The sequence below is a fragment of the Bos mutus genome, chromosome 8, assembly GCF_027580195.1.
Source record: "Bos mutus isolate GX-2022 chromosome 8, NWIPB_WYAK_1.1, whole genome shotgun sequence".
Classification (NCBI taxonomy): domain Eukaryota; kingdom Metazoa; phylum Chordata; class Mammalia; order Artiodactyla; family Bovidae; genus Bos; species Bos mutus.
In genome coordinates, this window is record NC_091624.1 from 81,201,583 (window position 1) to 81,223,404 (window position 21,822).

Genomic DNA, 21,822 nt, shown 5'->3' on the forward strand with positions numbered 1-21,822 from the left:
GTAATATTATTTAATTTTAATAAATTCAAATTTGAACTTAAAAGTGGTATGTGGCAAGTACCTACAGTATTAGTGCAACTCTATACAGAAGAGAAAGCTTATTCATCACAAGTCTGTCAATTAGAGAGATTTCACTTGATACTGGCTAATATTTAAAAGTGAGAAAAGACACATGCTATTGAGTTACTCTCAATACCTCTACTAATAAGGTTGCCCATAAATTTGCCTTTTATTTACCAATATGAACAATATTTGATAACCCTGACTTCCTAAGTTCAAATACACATGCAAAAGCAAATAGCTTCATACACAAAACATTATTATCAAGGCAAAGAAGACACGAGAACTTGTCAAATTAAAATATAAATCACAATTAGTAACTATTTTCTCACATATATTCCAACAATTTTATATAGCATAAATGGCAATGGCTTAATGAACTACTCTAAGTAATAAAAAATAAGCTGTACTCTTGTTTTTCCCCCTCAGTAATGAAATATTCTTTTTTTCCACAATACCTTGTAGCTATAAAATAGATAGATAGGCTTATAAAAATGACTTACAATCATAATAAAGAATATCTACCTTTAAAATGATCAAAATCACAACCTGGGCTTTCCTCTCTGATTTGAAAGTCTTAAGATCACTGGAACTGTAAATGAAAATCAAGGTCTCTTCTGAAATGCATTTCACCCCAAGTCAAAGAAAATAATTTTACAAACAAGCCCAGTGAAACAAAAGAATCCGACCTTATCTAAAGCCAAAGTCTCTTCTTTTTGACAGAAATATACAAGATGAAGCTGTATTATCATATAAAACATAAAGTAACTGCTGGAATAGCTTACCTGATCAGCTACACCTCCAGGCAGAATGGTCTTCACAATCACACCAGTTGCTTTTCCTCCTACGATGCCAAAGCCCAGACCAGAACCATCATTGACCAATTCAATGGTTTCCACATGCTGCCAGTGAACCTGAAAACAAAGTCCTCATGTGAATTTGAAAACTAAAATTTTATTGTAGTTGAGATTTCTATGAATATTATTTTGTGATTAGTATTAAATGAGTGAAACATAATAATGAGTTTTAACAGGGTCCCTTTTATTTAGTACACTTTTCTTTCAACAGGTTGTTACTACTGTTGATATAACCATTTTTTTTTTTTAATTTTATTTTATTTTTAAACTTTACAAATTGTATTAGTTTTGCTTCTTGAAATTATCAATATATCATTACAGTGGCTCCATTTAACCAGTTAAAGATACAGACTGGCAAGATCCTTTGTAGAATTTAAAAAAAGATGATCAAAGAAAAAGAGAAAAAAAAATGTTAGCTGTTAAAAATTTCTTCTACATAAATCTTGTTGCATGAGATTTCAAGTTAAGTGAGAAAGTGTTAATCACTCAGTCGTGTCCAACTCTTTGCGACCCTATGGATTATAGCCCGCCAAGCTCCTCTGTCCAAGGAATTTCCCAGACAGAAACACTGGAGTGGGTAGCCATTCCCTTCTCCAGTGTATCTTCCTGACCCAGGGATTGAACCTAGGTCTCCTGCACTGTAGGGGGATTCTTTACTGTCTGAGCCACCTGAGATGCCCCCAAATAAAATGACCTGTTAAAGTCACTGATCGCTAACTCTAACAACTTAAAAAGTAAAGTCAAGATTTTATTTGTTTACAGATAGTCAATTTTTTAAGGGACTTTTTCCTTTTTTTAGGAATGAATTCAAGTTAAAAAGCTACATAAATAAAGATAAAAGTTTTTTGGAAGCCAGAAACTTAATCATAATTGCATAAAATATATTCTATGCACAGAAGGGAAAAAAGAACAAAAAGGCAAAAACTCAAGAATTACAAAGAACCTACAGGAATTGCAAACCTGTGCAAAACCTTAAAGAATTAGAAAAATATGCTCTGTTCCCCTTGAAAAACTTATGTACTCACCGGGTTAGAATGAGCTGAAATTGTGCTCGCCGCAGATGGAGAACGGGAAACTATGGGGCTGATAAGCTGAGGCAATGAGCCTCTGGCAATAACCAGCTGGACAGTATCTTTGGCTTTCTGCAGGATGCTGATGGCCTGCTGATGTGTAATTGTCTGATCAAGTGCCTGTCCATTAATAGCAAGGATTTGGTCAGTTTCCTTCAATCTTCCATCTCTAACAATGAAAAGGGGAATAAAGAGAACTGATAGATCTCAAGAAAATGACCTCTTCTTTGGCATGCATTTTCAGGTTATTTTTAATTCTATTTTCTAATGTCCACACTACGTAAGTTTTTTCTTGCAATTGTACTCCTAACATATTTTTTCTCTATTTCTTTAATTTTGTTCTATGTGACATGCTGTTCACAAAACCTACCATGATATTCACTCCATGATGTATGTAAGTCCAATCATGATGCTATACACCTTAAACTTACATAGTGCTATATGTCAATTATATCTCAATAAAAATGGAAGGGAAAAATATATATGCTTTGGCCCCAGCTGACCTAACCTAGTCAACCACTCCCAGTCAACAGCCATCTTCTTTTTAGCTACTCATTCAACCTATACGTTGTATTTTAGTACTGCTATTATCTTCTACAGATGAATGCAAAGAAGGATATGTTTACTTTTTGCTTTGAGCATATTAATAAAATACAGCTCTTAGTTGTTGTTTTGAGCATGTTAATAAAATCCAGCTCATATTATCATAGACCACTTGAATGCTTTTCTATAATTTTTAAATTTAATCAAAAAGAGCCTGTTTAAAAACAACGGGAATAATGTCCTAGTCAAATTTCTATTTCCTTACTAAAAAGTGATTAAGTCATGACTATATTTAAAAGTTACTCTGCTTTCAAAGGACTTTCTTGTTATTGTAGCAATGTTAATGATTTCTAAAAACTGTTTAATAACATTTTATATTGTTTTTAGGCATTTTTGTTTCTTGAAATTCTTCTAGGGTGAGCAGCCCCTTCTGAATGTGGTATCAAAAACAGGGAAGTCACAATGACAGTCTCACCTGTGGGCCACACTGCCCTCCTGGATCTCCTGCACAAATATACCCAGCTCTCCCCGGTTTTCACTCCTCAGTCCCACCACACTGAACCCAAGGCCTCCACATGGAGGTTTGAGGAGGTCAAAAACTTCTATCTGGCGACCCTATCCAGAAAAAGAAGCAAGGAATATAATTACATGCCAGCCACTGCAGTCATAGTCTTATTAGTGGCATTAATCTGTTTAAATTTTTTTTTAATTTTTTCTAAGATAACTTTCATTTAGAAAAATCCCTGAAGCGCTAAAACTTACATGAAATCTGCATCTTTTTCATTCTAATTTTTTCAATGTTAAAAATGTCTTCATAAATAAGAATATATATCATAGTATAATATACATTTAAGATATACTTTACATTGTTGTTCAGTAAAATGTTCAGGTTTCCCTGGTGGCTCAGAGGTTAAAGCGTCTGCCTGGAATGTGGGAGACCTGGGTTCGATCCCTGGGTCGGGAAGATCCCCTAGAGAAGGAAATGGCAACCCACTCCAGTATTCTTGCCTGGAGAATCCCATGGAGGGAGGAGCCTAGTAGGCTATAGTCCATGGGGTCGCAAAGAGTCGGACACAACTGAACAACTTCACTTTCACTTTCAGTAAAATGTAATAAAATTTATAAAAGAATATAAAACAAAATATATTGTTGCCATATTGTCTATTATAATAATATATTTAAAGTATATATTTAACATATGCAATATAAATATGCAACTATTCTTCAAATTATCCAGGACACATTCTATCATAACTAACAGGAACAAATGCTCTTACCTGGGCCATATTTTTGATCAGTTGATCAAATTCATCACAAGCAGGTTTCCCATTGATATGTGCAGTACCGAATCCTGTAAGAACTTCCAGATTTCCATTATTTGGGGATGATAAAAATGATTCATTTTGTAGAGTAGGAATTACACCTGGGCTGAGATGAGGAATGTGACCATACTCGACATTTGAAATTGTTGAAGTTGCAAAGTTTACCTAAGAGTAATAAGGAGATTATTAATAATTTTGATATTCCAGAAGCTACCTCATAGAAATCATCCCAAGAGGGGTAATAATGAAGCACTATGAAATTTCAAAATGTCCATACTGTTTTATTCAGCAACTCTATTTCAAGAAGAAAAATTAGAAAAACGCACAAAGATGTACATGCAAGGATGTTCAATGAAGCACAATTTTTAGGTGGAAAAAGTTTTAAACCCTAATTATATGGAAAAAATTAGCATTCAATGTCAAGGTACTCTTTTAAACACACAAAAACACATACATCTATACATAAGGTTCTTAAGTGAAAAAGCCTTGTTAATGAACAATAACCAAAGTATAGTTCAATGTACATTCAAAAAATTATTAAACACCTGGAACAATATATACTAAATAACCAATACAGCAATAGTTGTCTCCAAGATATGGCAATCCAGGGAGACATAGTTGTCCCCAAGATATGGGAATCCAGGGAGACATTTACTTACTATATTACTCGAATTTTCATAACAACTTATGCAGTAAAGAATTTGGTCTTTCCCAAAGAGAGGCCTGGCCTTTGTCTCCAGTTCAGAGAAGTAATTTCTAAATCCTTGGAATGTTTCCAGATGACAGAAGCGTCTCTGTTGTTCACAGTGGGCCCCAAGGCCACATGATATCCACTCAAACTCTGAAACCAAGTCATCTCACATGGGCAATTAATCATACATATGAAATGATGTCCCAATAAATACTATGTACACCAAGCTCATGTGAGCTTCCTGAGTTGGCAATACTCCATATGAACTGTCACACACACAAATTTGGGAAGAGAATACTTCCTGAGGAACAGAAGCTTCACATCAGAAATGCTCCCAGACTCGGTGCTGTGCATCTCATTCTTATGCTAATTATTTACCTGTATCCTTCCCTATAACAGACCATAATCATGAGTCGAACAGCTTTTAGTAAGTTCAATAGGTCCTTCTAATGAATTACTGAACCTGAGGGTGGTTTGCGGAACCTCCTCAACATACATGGCTGGTATCAGAAGTGAGAGTGGTCCTGTGTGGACTCTTCCTACCAACTCTGTATTTGGAGCTTAACTCATTGCTGTTTATGTCTCAAGTTTGGGCAGAGCTGCCATTCTGAAGGACAGTGCCCGTAAACTTCACAGTATGGCTAGCTCCAGGTACAATAACATTAGTAAACAACAACAAAAAAGATCATTCCATTTTGGAAAAATATTCTAGTTACTTGCATGTGCCTGTTATACAGACCTAAATAATCTAATAATATAGACACCATATTAAAAAGCAGAGACATTACTTTGCCAACAAAGGTCCATCTAGTCAAGGCTATGGTTTTTCCAGTAGTCATGTATGGATGTGAGAGTTGGACTATGAAGAAAACTGAGCGCCGAAGAATTTATGCTTTTGAACTGTGGTGTTGGAGAAGACTCTTGAGAGTCCCTTGGACTGCAAGGAGATCCAACCAGTCCATCCTAAAGGAGATCAGTCCTGGGTGTTCTTTGGAAGGAATGATGCTAAAGCTGAAACTCCAATACTTTGGCCACCTGATGTGAAAAGCTGACTCATTTGAAAAGACCCTGATGCTGGAAAAGATTGAGGGCAGGAGGAGAAGGGGACGACAGAGGATGAGATGGCTGGATGGCATCACTGACTCGATGGACATGGGTTTGAGTGGATTCCAGGAGTTGGTGATGGACAGGGAGGCCTGGCATGCTGTGGTTCATGGGGTCGCAAAGAGTCGGGCACGACTGAGCAACTGAACTGAATATATTATCAAACAATATTATACTAAATATTAATATATCTATAAAATTAAATGATAATATTAACATATTAATACTAAATAATAATAAATATAAACAATAATAATATTTCATTAAGGTAAATAATCATTCAACTAGTGCAAATAATCAGACCTAGTTTTATATAAAGTATATGGAATATAACTTTTTTTTATAATTAATCAGAAGACTATATCAATGATATAGTCTTCTGATTTTTGGATCACTCTCTAAACTCATCAGCACTCTGTGCTTCACACACAGAGCTTCAGCTATAACTGATCGCTGTTCCTCAAACCACCAAGCTGCTCTCTCTAGCCATCAAGGCTAGACATCTTTCCCCCAATAATCTACATGCTTACATCTTTACTTCATCCAAGTGCACTCAACATCATCACCTCAGAGAAGGCTCCCCGACAGTGCATCCCAGAATTACGCTCCATGAGTTGACTCTGCCCTGTTTTTCTTCATGGTGCTTATTATCACCTACATGTTCTCTGTTGTTAAGTAGCTTCCATCCCAATCTGTAGAGACAGACTAGAACATAGAATACTGCAGTGGATCAATAAAACCTGATTATTTTATTCTCTGCAGCAGCTGCTGCTGCTGCTAAGTCGCTTCAGTCGTGTCCGACTCTGTGTGACCCCACAGATGGAAGCCCACCAGGCTCCCCCCGTCCCTGGGATTCTCCAGGCAAGAACACTGGAGTGGGTTGCCATTTCCTTCTCCAATGCATGAAAGTGAAAAGTGAAAGGGAAGTCGCTCAGTCGTGTCCGACTTTTAGCGACCCCATGGACTGCAGCCTACCAGGCTCCTCCATCCATGGAATTTTCCAGGCAAGAGTACTGGAGTGGGGTGCCATTGCCTTCTCCGATTTTATTCTCTACTGTATCCTCATTCTCTATGGTAGTGTCTTGCATGGAGCTGGCATTCAATATCCATTTGCAGAATAAATGTTTATTCAATTTTTAAGGATCTACTCCGATTTAATCTGCCCAACAAACCTCCAAGAATCACCATTTCCATTTTACACATGAGATGATTACACAAAGTCACACACTTAGTAAGTAGATTATGACCTATATCTTTTCCTGTCATCTTTGTATTATACACAAGGAAACAATCATTTAGATATCAATTTCTAGGAAGGAGACATTAGTAAATGGCTTCCACTAACAGAAGCAATCAAAATACTTCACAATATGTCACCAACTGATGCCTAAGAGTTTGTTACCTGTCGTGAAAAATAAAACAGGAAATTCAGTAAATCACCATAGTTACCAACAATCCACAATTATTTGGTTGGCTATCAATAAAGGCAAATGAAAAAGACATCAGTGTGTTCGAGGAAGAAGCTTCAGGGAATTCTTTCAAATGCTTCTTTTAAAATCTACAGCAGACATGATCAATTTTTTTTTTTTTTTCCCGAAAGGAAGCTTCTTACTCCAAACCTGATTTTTTTTTAAACCTGAGCATGACAACTTCAATAAAGTCTGCCAGAAGAAGATACACTGTACAGGTTGAAGCAGACAGGATCATGAAATCTGTGACAGGCTGAGGATCTCGCACACCAAGACCTAATGCCTATGGGATGTTTGCATAGGGAATAAATAATTGGAGCTTTGCTACAGTGAGCTAGAATGAACAAGTCATGTTATAAGAACAAAGAGTCTATGTGAAGTTAACTGCTGAAGAAGCTCTGAAACTATGTTAGACAAGGTGTGAAGGCATTCTAAGAGTGAAGTTATATATACACATTAAGCTATATGATACTAGATATTGACTGTCTTCTCCAAATTTGTTAAAGGCTTAACCAATGACAATGACTCCTCCTATCTCCATCCAGCCACTGAGGTCTATACAAATGTAAAAGCAAAGAGATCACGTATGTAAAAACTATAATTTAATTATACCATACAAAAGACGTGTTTTTTAATTTGAAATTTTATTCCCATAGGGAAAAACACAAAGGCACAGCTATGACTCTGCTACAGCTTTATTAAAATGGTTTTCTGAAATAAAATCTCCTGGAAGGATAGGAACAAATCTTCTCTGACATGACTAGTCAGTTCACAGCAGACCCAGTACAGATGGTTAATAAAAAGACCTTGACTCCCATCTTGGTTTACACAATATAAAATAAGCAGAAGAAAACACAACTATCTGGTGATTTGTATATACAGATATACAATCTGTATTATTTAGGGAAGTTACTCGTAGATGAACAAGAGTCATTAAATAATTATGTTTTCAGTTTAGCTTCTGGCTATTTCAGTCTAAAAAGATCTTTCATGTTCTTACTAAATAAACATGTATTAATTTAATTAGGGATGTTTCATTAGTGCCAACACCTAAGATAAATTAAATGAAAATTAAGTAAGGTATTCAGTTAAAAACTTGTCAAATTCTTTGTGAATGGTAATATGAAATACCATCTCAGTATTTACGACAGGAAGAGGCTCTCTTACAAGCCACAGTCAGAACCAGCAAAAGGTTCACTTACTCTAAAAGGTCAGATAAGGCAAAAATCATTAACAAAGGACAATTATACAACTTAAGCACACTGTTTTAACGCAAAACACATGCACAGCCATTTACAAATACCTTAATGTATCTGAGGTCCCCATCTTCTTTCTTGTATAAATCACACTCATACAATATGATTTTTTTCAAATTTAGTCACTCTCTCTTTAAAAGGTGAAGCAAGTACATGGGCACGTGAGAAATAACTTTAATAAAGAACCTTTAATGAGATCTTTCTTCTTCACAGTTTTATCTAACACAACCAACTCACCAACAATTGTTTTATCATCTATGTAGTCTTTCAAAAGAATTTAAATAAGTTTTTAGAGAAAAATATCTCATCATATATTTTATACATGATAGAACCCTACAAATATAAAAATAATTATGACTGGCATAAGCAACTCTAAAATGACTTTTTTAATAAATCTATATTTACAGAACCAAACAGACTACTCTAAAATGACTTTTTTAATACATCTATACTTACGGAACCAAACAGACAAGAAAATACCTGAGTAAACAAGTGTTTAGTCCTCTGACCATCAGTCAATATATGTTACAGGAGAAAAAGACCGCATCTTTTCCACCTAGCAAACAACTAATTTTCAGGTGTAGTAAGACAGCTGCATCTTCTATAACAGCATTCCAAGAAAACAAGAATTCTCTTTAGTTCTAAATACAATTAAGCTCACCCTCTGGAAATAACTATATCAGAATAACCCTTCCTCTGAGATTAATCAGAAAATGTGCATAAAATCTGTAACAAAAAAAAAAAAAAAACTTTAAAAGATCAAAAAGAAAGTGTCAGATCTGCTCTAGTCTATTCATTAGAAGTAAATCAGTAAGCCCAGCCCACACTCAAGAAGGTTATCATACAAGAGCACAATTACCAGAAAGTACAGATTATCTGGTGTCCATCTTCCAGGCTGTCTACACAGTACATCATAGTAAAGCAGCTGAAAGCCAAGACAGAGGGAAGACCTTAAAAGCTACCGGAGCAAAAAGGGACCTTATCTTCAAAGAAGAATAAAGCTGACATCTGACTTAAAAATTTTAAAGAACTGACAACCCAACATTTTCAGAACAACTCCCCCACACACACACTCACACACAAAGCATTGTCTCAGTTTGGGACAAAATAAATACCAAAATGAATTCTCTGGCAGAAAGAAAATGGCCTCTGATGGAATTTCCTGAATGCAGAAAACACTGAAAAGCACAGGAAGGGGTTTAAAATGTGAGTGAAACAACAGAAATTGGTTATGACACATAATCTAAAACTTGTGAAGTTTTAAATTCATGTAGAATTAAACTACATGAACAATTACACAAACTACAGGAGTAGGTTAAAGGGGTGGAAATATATTAAATTCCTTTTATTTTCCAGGAAGTAGTGCAAGTACTAAAGTAAAATCAAGTTAAGGATATGTATATCTGACAAAGAAGTCAGACCTAAAATACATAAAGAAAATCCAAAACTCAAAAGTTTAAGAAATTCAATTAAAAATGAACAAAAGACACAGACATTGAACCAAAGAGGACACAGAGATGACAAGCAAGAACATAAAGGTGTTCAGCATCTGATCCATTAAAGAAATGCAGATTACAAGCACAATGAGGTATCACTCTATACCTGAAAGATTAACTAAATAAAAACAAGTAATGGCAATGGCACACCCGGATCAGGATGTGGAGAAATGTAAAGACTGTAAAACAGTAGAGTGCCTTTGGAAAACAGTTTGGCTGTTTCTGAAACAAACAGTGTATTTACCATATGACCCAGTAATGGCACTCCTGGACACCTGCTATAGAGAAATGAAAAACAAGAAAATCTATGTCCACAAAAAACATGTACAAAATTGCTCACAGTACCTTCATTGATAAGAGTAAAATATTGGAAACAAAGTATCCCCCAGTAAGTACATTCATAGCCAGAATAATTCTAAGCAACAAAAAGAAACAAAATATTAAAATGCACAATAACTTGGAGGGATCATGTTGAGTGAAAAAAGATAATATCAAACAGTCACATAATTATTAAATTTTTAATATTCTTTAAAAACTATATACATAGAAATAAACTATATACATATACACCATTCTAGGGTCAGGAATGGTGTGGAATATATGGCTGGATACAAAAGGTAGCATAAGGGAGATCTTTGTGGTGCTAGATAGATCAGTACTTAGATGGTGTGTAGTTACACAAATCTACACGAGTAGAAAAATAACACAAATTTGAAAAATTAACACACATTTTATCAATACCAGTTTTGTGACATGATGCTTTACTAAGATTGGAACCACTGGAAGAAACTTGATGAAGCACACATACCATACTGAAAATTTTCTGTGAATACATAATTAACTCAAAATAACTTTTTAGGGTTAACTGAAATAGGTCAGGGATACTATATCTTTAAGCTAATCAATAAAAGAATAATAAAACTAAGTATAAATAACATGCTAATACAGGAAGAAGATGATATTAAAAACTTAACTAATACAAAACAGGCATAAAAGAATATGAAAACAAAAATGTCAAATTTATAAATAATTAAATATGAAGGAGTTAAATACCCAAAAGACTAAAATTGTCAGATTGGATAACACAGTAAAAATCAAATGCATACTGATTACCAAAGATATAAATTAATAATAAATAAGAGATATAGTAAAGATGAAGTAGGAAGAAGGGAAAAAAATACATCACACTTCAATTAACCAACAGAAGTCTAGTACAACAGAACTAATATCAGACAAGTAGATGTCAAGAAACACTACTGGACACAAAAATGGACAATCCCTAGAGACAAAGGGTCAATTCAACAAACAAGAAGAAACAATCTTGGCAATCTAAAAAGATAATCTCAAAAAGATAGGGCATTCCCCCTAAGATCAGGCACAAGACAAGGATGTCCCCATCTCACCACTATTATTCAACACAGTTTTGGAAGTCCTAGCTACAGCAATCAAGTGAAGAAACACAAATAAAAGGAATCCAGAGCAGAGAGGAAGAAGTAAGGCTCTCACTGTTTGCAGATGACATGATACTATACCAAGAAAACCCTAAAGATACTATCAGAAAATTATAAAGCTAACCAGTGAATATAGCAAAGTGCAGCTCACTTGAGTTGCTCAGTTGTGTCTGACTCTGTGACTCCATGGACTGCAGCACGTCAGGCCTCCTTGTCCATCATCAATTCCTGGAGTTCACTCAAACTCACGTCCACTGAGTGGGTGATGCCATCCAGCCATCTCATCCTCGGTCGTCTCCTTCTTCTGCCTTCAATATTTCCCAGCATCAGGGTTTTTTCAAATGAGTCAATTCTTCATATCAGGTAGTGAAATTACTGGAGTTTTAGCATCAGCGTCAGTCCTTCCAATGACTGTTAAGGACTGATTTCCTTTAGGATGGACTGACTGGATCTCCTTGCACTCCAAGGGACTCCCAAGAGTCTTCTCCAACAGCACAGTTCAAAAGCATCAATTCTCCAAGTGCTCAGCTTTCTTTATAGCTCAAATCCATACATGACCACTGGAAAAATTATAGCTTTGACTAGATGGACCTTTGTTGGCAAAGTAATGTCTCTGTTTTTTAATATGCTGCCTAGGTTGGTCATAACTTTTCTTCCAAGGAGCAACCATCTTTTAATTTCATGGCTGCAGTCACCATCTGCAGTAATTCTGGAGCCCAAAAAATGAACTGTCACTGTTTCCATTGTTCCTCATCTATTTGACAGGAAGTGATGGAACCAGATGCCATGATCTTAGTTTTCTGAATATTGAGCTTTAAGCCAACTTTTTCAATCTCCTCTTTCACTTTCTTGAAGAGGCTCTTTAGTTTTTCCTCATTTTCTGCCATAAGGGTGGTATCATCTACATATCTGAGGATAATGATAGTTCTCCCGGCAATCTTGATTCCAGCTTGTGCTTCTTCCAGCTGAGTGTTTCTCATGATGTACTGCATATAAGTTAAATAAGCAGGGGACAATATAGCCTTGACATACTCCTTTTCCTTTTGGAACCAGTCTGTTGTTCCATGTCCAGTTCTAACCGTTGCTTCCTGACCTGCATACAGGTTTCTCAAGAGGCAGGTCAGGTGGTCTGGTATTCCCATCTCTTTCAGAATTTACCACAGTTTATTGTGATCCACATAGTCAAAGACTTTGGCATAGTCAACAAAGCAGAAATAGATGTTTTTCTGGAATTCTCTTTGCTTTTTTGATGATCCAGTGGATGCTGGCAATTTGATCTCTGGTTCCTCTGCCTTTTCTAAAACCAGCTTAAACATCTGAAGTTCACGGTTCACATATTGCTGAAGCCTGGCTTGGAGAATTTTGAGCATTACTTTACTAGTGTGTGAGATGAGTGCAACTGTGTGGTAGTTTGCGCATTCTCTGGCATTGCCTTTCTTAGAGACTGGAATGAAAAACTGACCTTCCACTCATGTGGCCACTGCTGAGTTTTCCAAATTTGCTCGCATACTGAGTGCAGCACTTTCAGAGCATCATCTTTTAGGATTTGAAATAGCTCAACTAGAATTCCATCACCTCCACTATCTTGTTTGTACTGACGCTTCCTAAGGCCCACTTGACTTCACATTCCAGGATGTTTGGCTCTAGGTGAGTGATCACACCATCGTGATTATCTGGGTCATGAACATCTTTTTTGCACAGTTCTTCTGTGTATTCTTGCCACCTCTTCTTAATATCTTCTGCTTTTGTTTGGTCCACACCATTTCAGTCATTTATTCAGCCCATCTTTACATGAAATGTTCCTTTGGTATCTCTAATTTTCTTGAAGAGATCTCTAGTCTTTCCCGTTCTGTTGTTTTCCTCTATTTCTTTGCATTGATCGCTGAGGAAGGCTTTCTTATCTCTCCTTGCTATTCTTTGGAACTCTGCATTCAGATGCTTATATCTTTCCTTTTCTCCTTTGCTTTTTGCTTCTTTTCACAGCTATTTGTAAGGCCTCCTTAGATAGCCATTTTGCCTTTTTGCATTTCTTTTTCTTGGAGATGGTCTTGATCCCTGTCTCCTGTACAATGTCACAAACCTCCATCCATAGTTCATCAGGTACTCTGTCTATCAGATCTAGGCCCTTAAATCTATTTCTCACTTCCACTGTATCATCATAAGGGATTTGATTTAGGTCGTACCTCAATGGTTTAGTGATTTTCTCCACTTTCTTTAATTTCAGTCTGAATTTGGCAATACGGAGTTCATGGTCTGAGTCATAGTCTGCTCCCAGTCTTGTTTCTGCTGACTGTATAGAGCTTCTCCATCTTTGGCTGCAAAGAATATAATCAATCTGATTTCAGTGTTGGCCATCTTGTGTGTGCTTGTGTTGCTGGAAGAGGGTGTTTGCTATGACCAGTGTGTTCTCTTGGCAAAACACTATTAGCCTTCCCCTGTTTCATTCTGTACTCCAAGGCCAAATTTGCCTGTTATTCCAGGTGTTTCTTGACTTCCTACTTTTGCATTCCAGTCCCCTATAATGAAAAGGACATCTTTTTGGGGTGTTAGTTCTAAAAGGTCTTGTAGGTCTTCATAGAAAAGTTCAACTTCAGCTTCTTCAGCATTACTGGTCAGGGCATAGACTTGGATTACCGTGATACTGAACAGTTTGCCTTGGAAACAGACAGAGATCACTCTGTCATTTTTGAGATTGCATCCAAGTACTGCATTTCGGACTCTTTGTTGACCATGATGGCTACTCTATTTCTTCTAAGGGATTCCTGCCCACTGTAGTAGATATAATGGTCATCTCAGTTAAATTCACCCATTCCAGTCCATTTTAGTTCACTGATTCCTAGAATGTCGACATTCACTCTTACCATCTCCTGTTTGACCACTTCCAATTTGCCTTGATTCATGGACCTAACATTCCAGGTTCCTATGCAATATTGCTCTTTACAGCATCAGACCTTGTTTCTATCACCAGTCACATCCACAACTGGGTATATTTTTTGTTTTGGCTCCATCCCTTCATTCTTTCTGGAGTTATTTCTCCACTGATCTCCAGTAGCATATTGGGCACCTACCAACCTGGGGAGTTCATCTTTCAGTGTCCTATCTTTTTGCCTTTTCATACTGTTCATGGGGTTCTCAAGGCAAGAATACTGAAGTGGTTTGCCATTCCCTTCTTTAGTGGACCACATTCTGTCAGACCTCTCCACCATGACCCGCCCATCTTGCGTGGCCCCACACACCATGGCTTAGTTTCACTGAGTTAGACAAGGCTCTGGTCCATGTGATCATATTGGCTAGTTTTCTGTGATTGTGGTTTCAGTCTGTCTGTCTCAGGGAACTCAAACAGGGTATCTGTATCAACCTAGAGGGATGGGATGGGGAGGGAGATGGGATGGAGGGTCAAGAAGGAGGGGATATATGTACACCTATGGCTGAGTCGTGGAGATGTTTGACAGAAAACAACAAAATTCTGTAAACCAATTATCCTTCAATTAAAAGATAAATTAATTTTTTAAAAAACAGGGCAAATGAGAAATAGATAAATCCACAATCATAATTAGAATTTATAACATGTCTCTCTCAGACGTGACAGAATGAAAAAAAGATCAATAAGGAAACATTCTAAATAATGTTGACCTAATTAACATACATAGAACAGTGAGCTCAACAATTGCTGAATGTTAAATTCCTTCCAAATATAAAAGAAATGGTTATCAAAGTAGACTATGGGCAGTTCACAAAGCAAGTGTCAACAAACCTCAAATAGAGACCTCGGAATACAGTAAAGTAAGCTAGAAACCAATAACAGAAAGGTAACATGAAAACCAAAGCATGTCAATTAAGCAATACATTCTAAGTAAACCATGGATAAAAGAAACTATATTAAAAATTAAACATTTTAATTAAATGATAAGATACAACAAATCAAAATTATGGGATGCAGCTAACACAATGCTTAGATTCAGACTTAAATGAATATATTTAGAAAAATGAAAGCATAAAATGCGATGAGCTACGCATATTGTAAAAAAGCTAAAAGAGAACATGCAAAACCCAAAAAAGGAAGAAAATAACATAGGTTAGGCCGGAATTGAGGAAACTTTTTTAAAAATACAAAGAAAATTCAAGAAAGGCAAAAGTTGGTCTTTTGAAAGAAATGGATTAATAAAATAGATAAATCTCCAGCAAAGTTTTAGAAATTGGACATTATACATTTTTTAAATGTCTGGTCATCAAAAGATATAATTATGGGAGTCAAAAGGCAAAACACAAAGCAGAAAAAGACAGGTGTGATACGTATGTTCAACAAAAAAGTTGTATTCAGAATATATTAAAAAAAAGAACCTTGTCAGTCAATAAGAGAAGGACTGACAATGTCTATAGATGGGGAAACAGTGTCAGACTTTATATTTTTGGGCTCGAAAAACCACTGCAGATGGTGATTGCAGCCATGAAATTAAAAGACACTTACTCCTTGGAAGGAAAGTTATGACCAATCTACATAGTATATTTAAAAGCAAAGACGTTACTTCGCCAACAAAAGTCTGTCTTGTCAAGGCTATGGTTTTTCCAGTGGTCATGTATGGAAGTGAGAGTTGGACTGTGAAGAAAGCTGAGTCCCGAAGAATTGATGCTTTTGAACTGTGGTGTTGGAGAAGACTCTTGAGAGTCCTTTGGACTGCAAGGAGATCCAACCAGTCCATCCTAAAGGAGACCAGTCCTGGGTGTTCATTGGAAGGACTGATGCTGAAGGTGAAACTCCAATACTTTGGCCACCCCATGCAAAGAGTTGACTCATTGGAAAAGACCCTAATGCTGGAAAAGATTGGGGGCAGGAGGAGAAGGGGACGACAGAGGATGAGATGGCTGGATGGCATCACTGACTGGATGGACATGGGTTGGGGTAGACTCCAGGAGTTGGTGATGGACAGGGAGGCCTGGCATGCTACAATTCATGGGGTCACAAAGAGTCGGACACGACTGAGCGACTGAACTGAACTGAACTGACAAAACAGAAAAGTGGACAAAAGACATAGAAATTCCACGAAAGAGGATTTCTAAATGTCCAACAAACATGCAAAAAGGTATTCAACATTATTGAGAAATGCAAATTAAATCAATAATGTGATACTACAAGTACCCTAGAGTAGTTAATGGGGGGAGGGGGAAGAATACTAAAGCTGGCAGTAGCAAGTAAAGGCAATGATATGGACGAGGATTTTCATACATTATAAGGAGAGATTAACAACTGATTTGGGAAACAGCTAGACAGAATATACAAATGCTGAATATATACCTTAAGACTCAGAAATTTCACTCCTGAGAAATGCAGACTTGTGAACATCAAAAGATACATGTTAGAACATTTATGGAAGTTTTATTTATAATACAGTCAAACACTGGGAGGGGGTAGGCAAAATTATAGTCAACAGTCCCTGATAGCTCAGTTGGTAAAAGAATCCATCTGCAATGCAAGAGACCCCAGCTTGATTCCTGGGTCGGAAAGATCCACTGGAGAAGGGACAGACTACCCACTCCAGTGTTGTTGGGCTTCCCTTGTGGCTCCGCTGGTAAAGAATCTGCTTACAATGTGGGAGATCTGGGTTCAATCCATGGGTTGGGAAGATCCCCTGCAGAAGGGAAAGGCTACCCACTCCAGTATTCTGGCCTGGAGAATTCCATGGACTCTACAGTCCATAGTGTCACAAAGAGTCGGACACGACTAAGCAACTTTCACTTTCACTTTCTTTCACAGTCAACAGAAGAAAGGAAAAATATATTCCAGTGTACTCATGCAATGAAAAATGAAAGACAGCTACAAAGAACAAGATAATGAATCTCATAGACACTAAGCAAAGACAAAGACGCCATGTACAAAAGTATATATACTCAGACTCTAATATATAAAATTCAAATACTTATCTATGGGATGGAAGTCAAAACAGTGTATGATCTGACTTACATGTGGAATCTAAAAAAGCCAAACTCATAGAAACAAAGAGTAGACTGGTGGTTACTAGGGACCGCAGGGTATGGGAAATGGGGAAATGTTGGTCAAAAGGGCACAAACTTTCAGGTAAGAAATGAATAAATTCTAGGATCTAACGTACAGCAATGATGGCTACAGTTAATAATCTGTATTATATACTTGAAAGCTAATAAGACAGTCGATTTTTAAAGTTTTCAGCACATAAACATATAAATGGTTAATTATGTGAAGGGACAGATGTATTAACTGGCCTTACTGTTGATAATCATTTTGCAATGTATACATGTATCAAATATCTCAAATATCACGTTGTACATCTTAAACTTATACAACAATATATGTCAGTCAGTCGGTTCAGTCACTCAGTCGTGTCCGACCCCATGAATCGCAGCACGCCAGGCCTCCGTGTCCATCACCAACTCCTGGAGTTCACTCAGACTCATGTCCATCAAGTCAGTGATGCCATCCAGCCATCTCATCCTCTGTCATCCCCTTCTCCTCCTGCCCTCAATCCCTCCCAGCATCAGAATATATGTCAACATAACTCAAATCATCTGGAAAAAATAAGTGATTCCTTTGGGATTGTTAGGACTGACTGCGGGAACAGAGAGTATTATAGAGTGCTGGTAATTTTCTACACTGTGATTTATGGAAAGGGTCATACTTCTACATTCAATTTGTGAAAAATCCTTGAGCTATGCAATTTTCCTTTGATTGTACTGAGTATGTTCTTGCTTAATATTTTTAAGTTTACAAGTAAGTTTTACAATCAGAGCAGAGAACCTGGGGGTGCCCCAATGAACGATACATTTCAATGATACAACAAAAAAAGAAGTGTGAATGATACACACTTCTCCTAAATGGGGGGGTTAGGAATAACCTCTATGTATCGAGCTAAATCTTTTCTGACAGAAACTGAAAGTTCAGTTATCTAAAATTCACCATAAACAAAGGAAAATGAAGAAATGGATCTGAAGATGAAGTTTAGTCTATTACTGTGATAGATTACCTTCCACAGGCTTGATATAGATTCAAGAGGCTAATTCCCATTCCCAAAATAAATTTTTACAAGTGCTCAAGTCAAGATGAATCCTCAGCAAACATGTCTTAACTGCTGAAGCACATCTAAATTTGTTCCTTAAAGGTTATAAATTTTTAATACTCGTATCATTTAATTGCACATCAAATTAGAAGAAAAACAATCATTACACTATCTTATACTTTTATACTAAGGTATTTGACCCACCCTACTACAAGGCTGATATACTTGTAAGATTTTTAAATTATAAACTGCTTTTTATTATGTTTTCAATAATAAATATACTATTCTTCAAAATAAACATCATTCCAAAAATAGTCAAAAAGATCAACAGAAAATTTTCAAATAAATTCATTTAACTAAAACAGCTTCAAAATGCTGAATACTGACTTCTTACTTTTTATCTATCCCTTTTAGGCTGTTAACTGAAAAGAAGTTAACATTACTAGCTCTATTTAATGGCAAACATAAATCTTTCCAGAAATACTTGTGTAATTGTCTATGAACATGATTGCTTAGGATCAAACTGAATTTCCCAAAGCATTACTATATAAATCATCCAAACCTAATTTGTGGTCCTGTTATTTTGACTTAATCTGAATTCATAGTACAGCAATGAGAATAAAATCACCCAAACACTTATATACATTTGATAAATATTATATTTCTATCATTTACAAGCTAAAATATATTATTTAAATTAAGTAAGAAAAATGACTACTGCTTTTACAACCCCAGTTTTAGTTAGATTTTAAACAAATTTATAAATATATATTGCTAGTTCAATTCTCCAATTTTCTGTTTGTTACTCCTCAACATAGTGAAAAATAAGAAGCAAGGCTCACTCTGAGGATTTTGCCATAACAGGTGCACCTCACAGAACTGCGGACTTTTTTTTTTTTTTTGTATTCCACACCTTGTCTTTTCTTCATGCAGAGCAAGAAAAGTGCTTATTTTCTTGTGAATTTACAAAAATGCTGTAAAACACTCTCTGGAACTGATCCCAAATATGAACTGCAAAGAGGGATAGAATCCTGATAGTATTCAATGAAATACAGCACCTAAAATGGCAGAATAGGAAAAAAAATTTATATATAATAAAGCTCTATTTCAAGTTTGGAACCAAGAGAGGGGAGGTCTCCTTTTCCATAAATCTTTCAGAGAAATACTGAGTAGAGCACAACTCTGATGCATTATTGAACAGGCAAACCCTAGCACAGTAATTGATGGTGGCACTCTGATTTAATGATCCTTATTTTTAAAGCTAATTAAAGAAATTGAATTGCATGTTCAAAGCACATTTGCTTAATGTGACGAGACTATTTTGGACATAAAGTAGCTCACAGTTCCTGAACTAAACAAGTTACAAAATGGAGCAGCGAGTTTTAAGGAAGGGAAGGGGCTTGCGGCGAGTGGGGCTTTAAGACAAAACAGTGTATAATTTTACATTTTCTATGAGACCTTCCTTTCTTTCATTGGAATACTTATTCAGCACCTGAAATGTTCAAGACATTCGGCTCTAGGGGATGGGACAGTAATAAAAGAGGTGTCTGTGGAAGGCTGTGAAAAAAAAGGGCAACAAATCATTTTCAGCTCCTCTTCGCAAGAACAAGTCTATTCCCCTACCACAGAATCACATACAAAAGTCCTTTTTTGTGTGTGTGATTCAAAAGTAAATCAGTAGTAAAGTAGTAGTAGTAAAAACTATTAATTTTATTCAATATTGACTCTTAAAAGTATGTCTTTTAAAATTCTGTGATTCAAAGTGGTAAGTAAATATGAAGTACTTCTCATATATTAAAAATGCAATCGTCACAAGAAAAGCACTATTGTTTGAGTTGCAAGCTAAACTAGGTTATTTTTTTCATCGGCACTGTATTACGTGAAAAATGACTTAAATCCAAAAACTGATTATACAGACTTTGGTTATATGGCAGACACTTTCTCAAAAATAAAGTATGCCTGACACTTCAAAGAAAACAACTGACAGTAATTGTTGCCAGTAGTAAAATTTGAGCTTTCAAGTAAAAATTAAGAATTTTGAAAAACTTGCATCTGCCAACCTGGGCTTGACACTTTTCCATAATTTAAAGACTCTATTGATAAGATCAGAAGCAATACCAGCAAGTCTAATTTTCTGATACTATGTAATGAAAGGTGAAGTGCAATTTTTCTATTTTTCAAATTTTCCAAATGACCAATGTAATATAAAATTATGCATGGGTAATGAAAGTAAAAATTCAAAGCACAGGGAAGTATTCCCTGTTTTGGTTTCAGATTCCACACTGCAACTAGCCTCTAAGAAACTAACAAGAGACTGGTGCCCTATCAAATAAGGATAACTAACCACAATTATCTGAAGGCTATATACACCCCTCTCCTTTTCCGTCTACATACTTGTGTGAAGCCAGATTTTCTCATGTTCATAAACTAAAACAACAAATCCAAACAGATCAAATCCAGAAGCAGATATGAGAATCCGATATCTTCTACTGAGCCATGTTAAAGAAAAATGCAAAAATGTAAAACAATGCCACTCTTTTCACCAACTTTTACATGTAATGGGCTTATTACTGTTATTTTTTATGTACTACTAAGTAAATATTTACAAAAGTTCTCAATTTTAATGTCTAACCTGATATAAATATTGATGGATAAAACCACAGAAATAAAAGCTCTTTGAGGTCCTCAGAAACGTTTAAGAATGTAATGGGGTCATGAGAGGAAACTGAGAGCCACGGCCTTAGAACATTAAATCTCCACAGAAGAGGAAGCAATAAACAGAGAACGGGTATTTACTGAGCTCTTGGTAAACACTGGGCTTAGGCCTTCCATTTTTAAAATCCATGCTATTTAGCTCCCATTTTACAACTAAAGGAGGAGCAAAAAAGGGCTCAGTCAAGATTAATATATATTTTTTTCATTTAAACAAATAAACTCATGGTTAAGATCATTGTCGGTCTCTGAACAACACTACAACACTGCCAGCATGTGAGAGCAGATAATCAAAACGAAGGCCTCGAGATAACCAGGAATTCCTTAAATTATGTTCATTATACTGTTTACAAGGACAGTGAAACCAAAAGCAACAGAGTTTTATGATTAAGACCTGAGCTCTGGAGTCAGCTTGCCTGCATTCAAATACCAGCTCCCTCACCTAACCTCTCTGTGCTTCCATCACCCCTCTGTAAAACGAGGAAAATATTATCCTCTGCTTTATAGTATTGTCGTAATGAGGAAACACGGAAGAGCTCCTGGCACGCAGTAAGAACTCCTTCCAAGTGAATTATGATGATGATGAATGATGAGTGATGTATCTATTTAATATGGTTCCTAAGAGAAAAATGAGGGGTCTTCAAAGTAACTGTAGTTATGTGGCTAGTTTATTGATATAAAAAACTAGTTATCTAGCATGGAAAGACAAATTATTAATGCGCAACAGTTCTGAATATTCAAGAACATTCATGTAACCATTAAT

At 36.1% G+C, this 21,822-nt stretch overlaps 1 protein-coding gene across 14 annotated transcripts in view; it reads right to left on the reverse strand.

The window, feature by feature from the left end:
* MPDZ (multiple PDZ domain crumbs cell polarity complex component) overlaps nucleotides 1–21,822 on the reverse strand; it is a 172,210-nt gene that overhangs the window by 114,408 nt on the left and 35,980 nt on the right. For 13 of the 14 annotated variants that reach the window (XM_070375889.1, XM_070375886.1, XM_070375896.1 and 10 more), the window contains exons 4-7: nucleotides 3,808–4,017; nucleotides 3,006–3,145; nucleotides 1,943–2,156; nucleotides 846–974 (exon numbers count right to left, since the gene is read on the reverse strand). In XM_070375889.1, the coding sequence (XP_070231990.1) occupies nucleotides 846–974; nucleotides 1,943–2,156; nucleotides 3,006–3,145; nucleotides 3,808–4,017 (693 nt within the window). The remainder of the gene's footprint in view (nucleotides 1–845; nucleotides 975–1,942; nucleotides 2,157–3,005; nucleotides 3,146–3,807; nucleotides 4,018–21,822) is intronic. The other variant, XM_070375897.1, reaches the window with a different exon arrangement.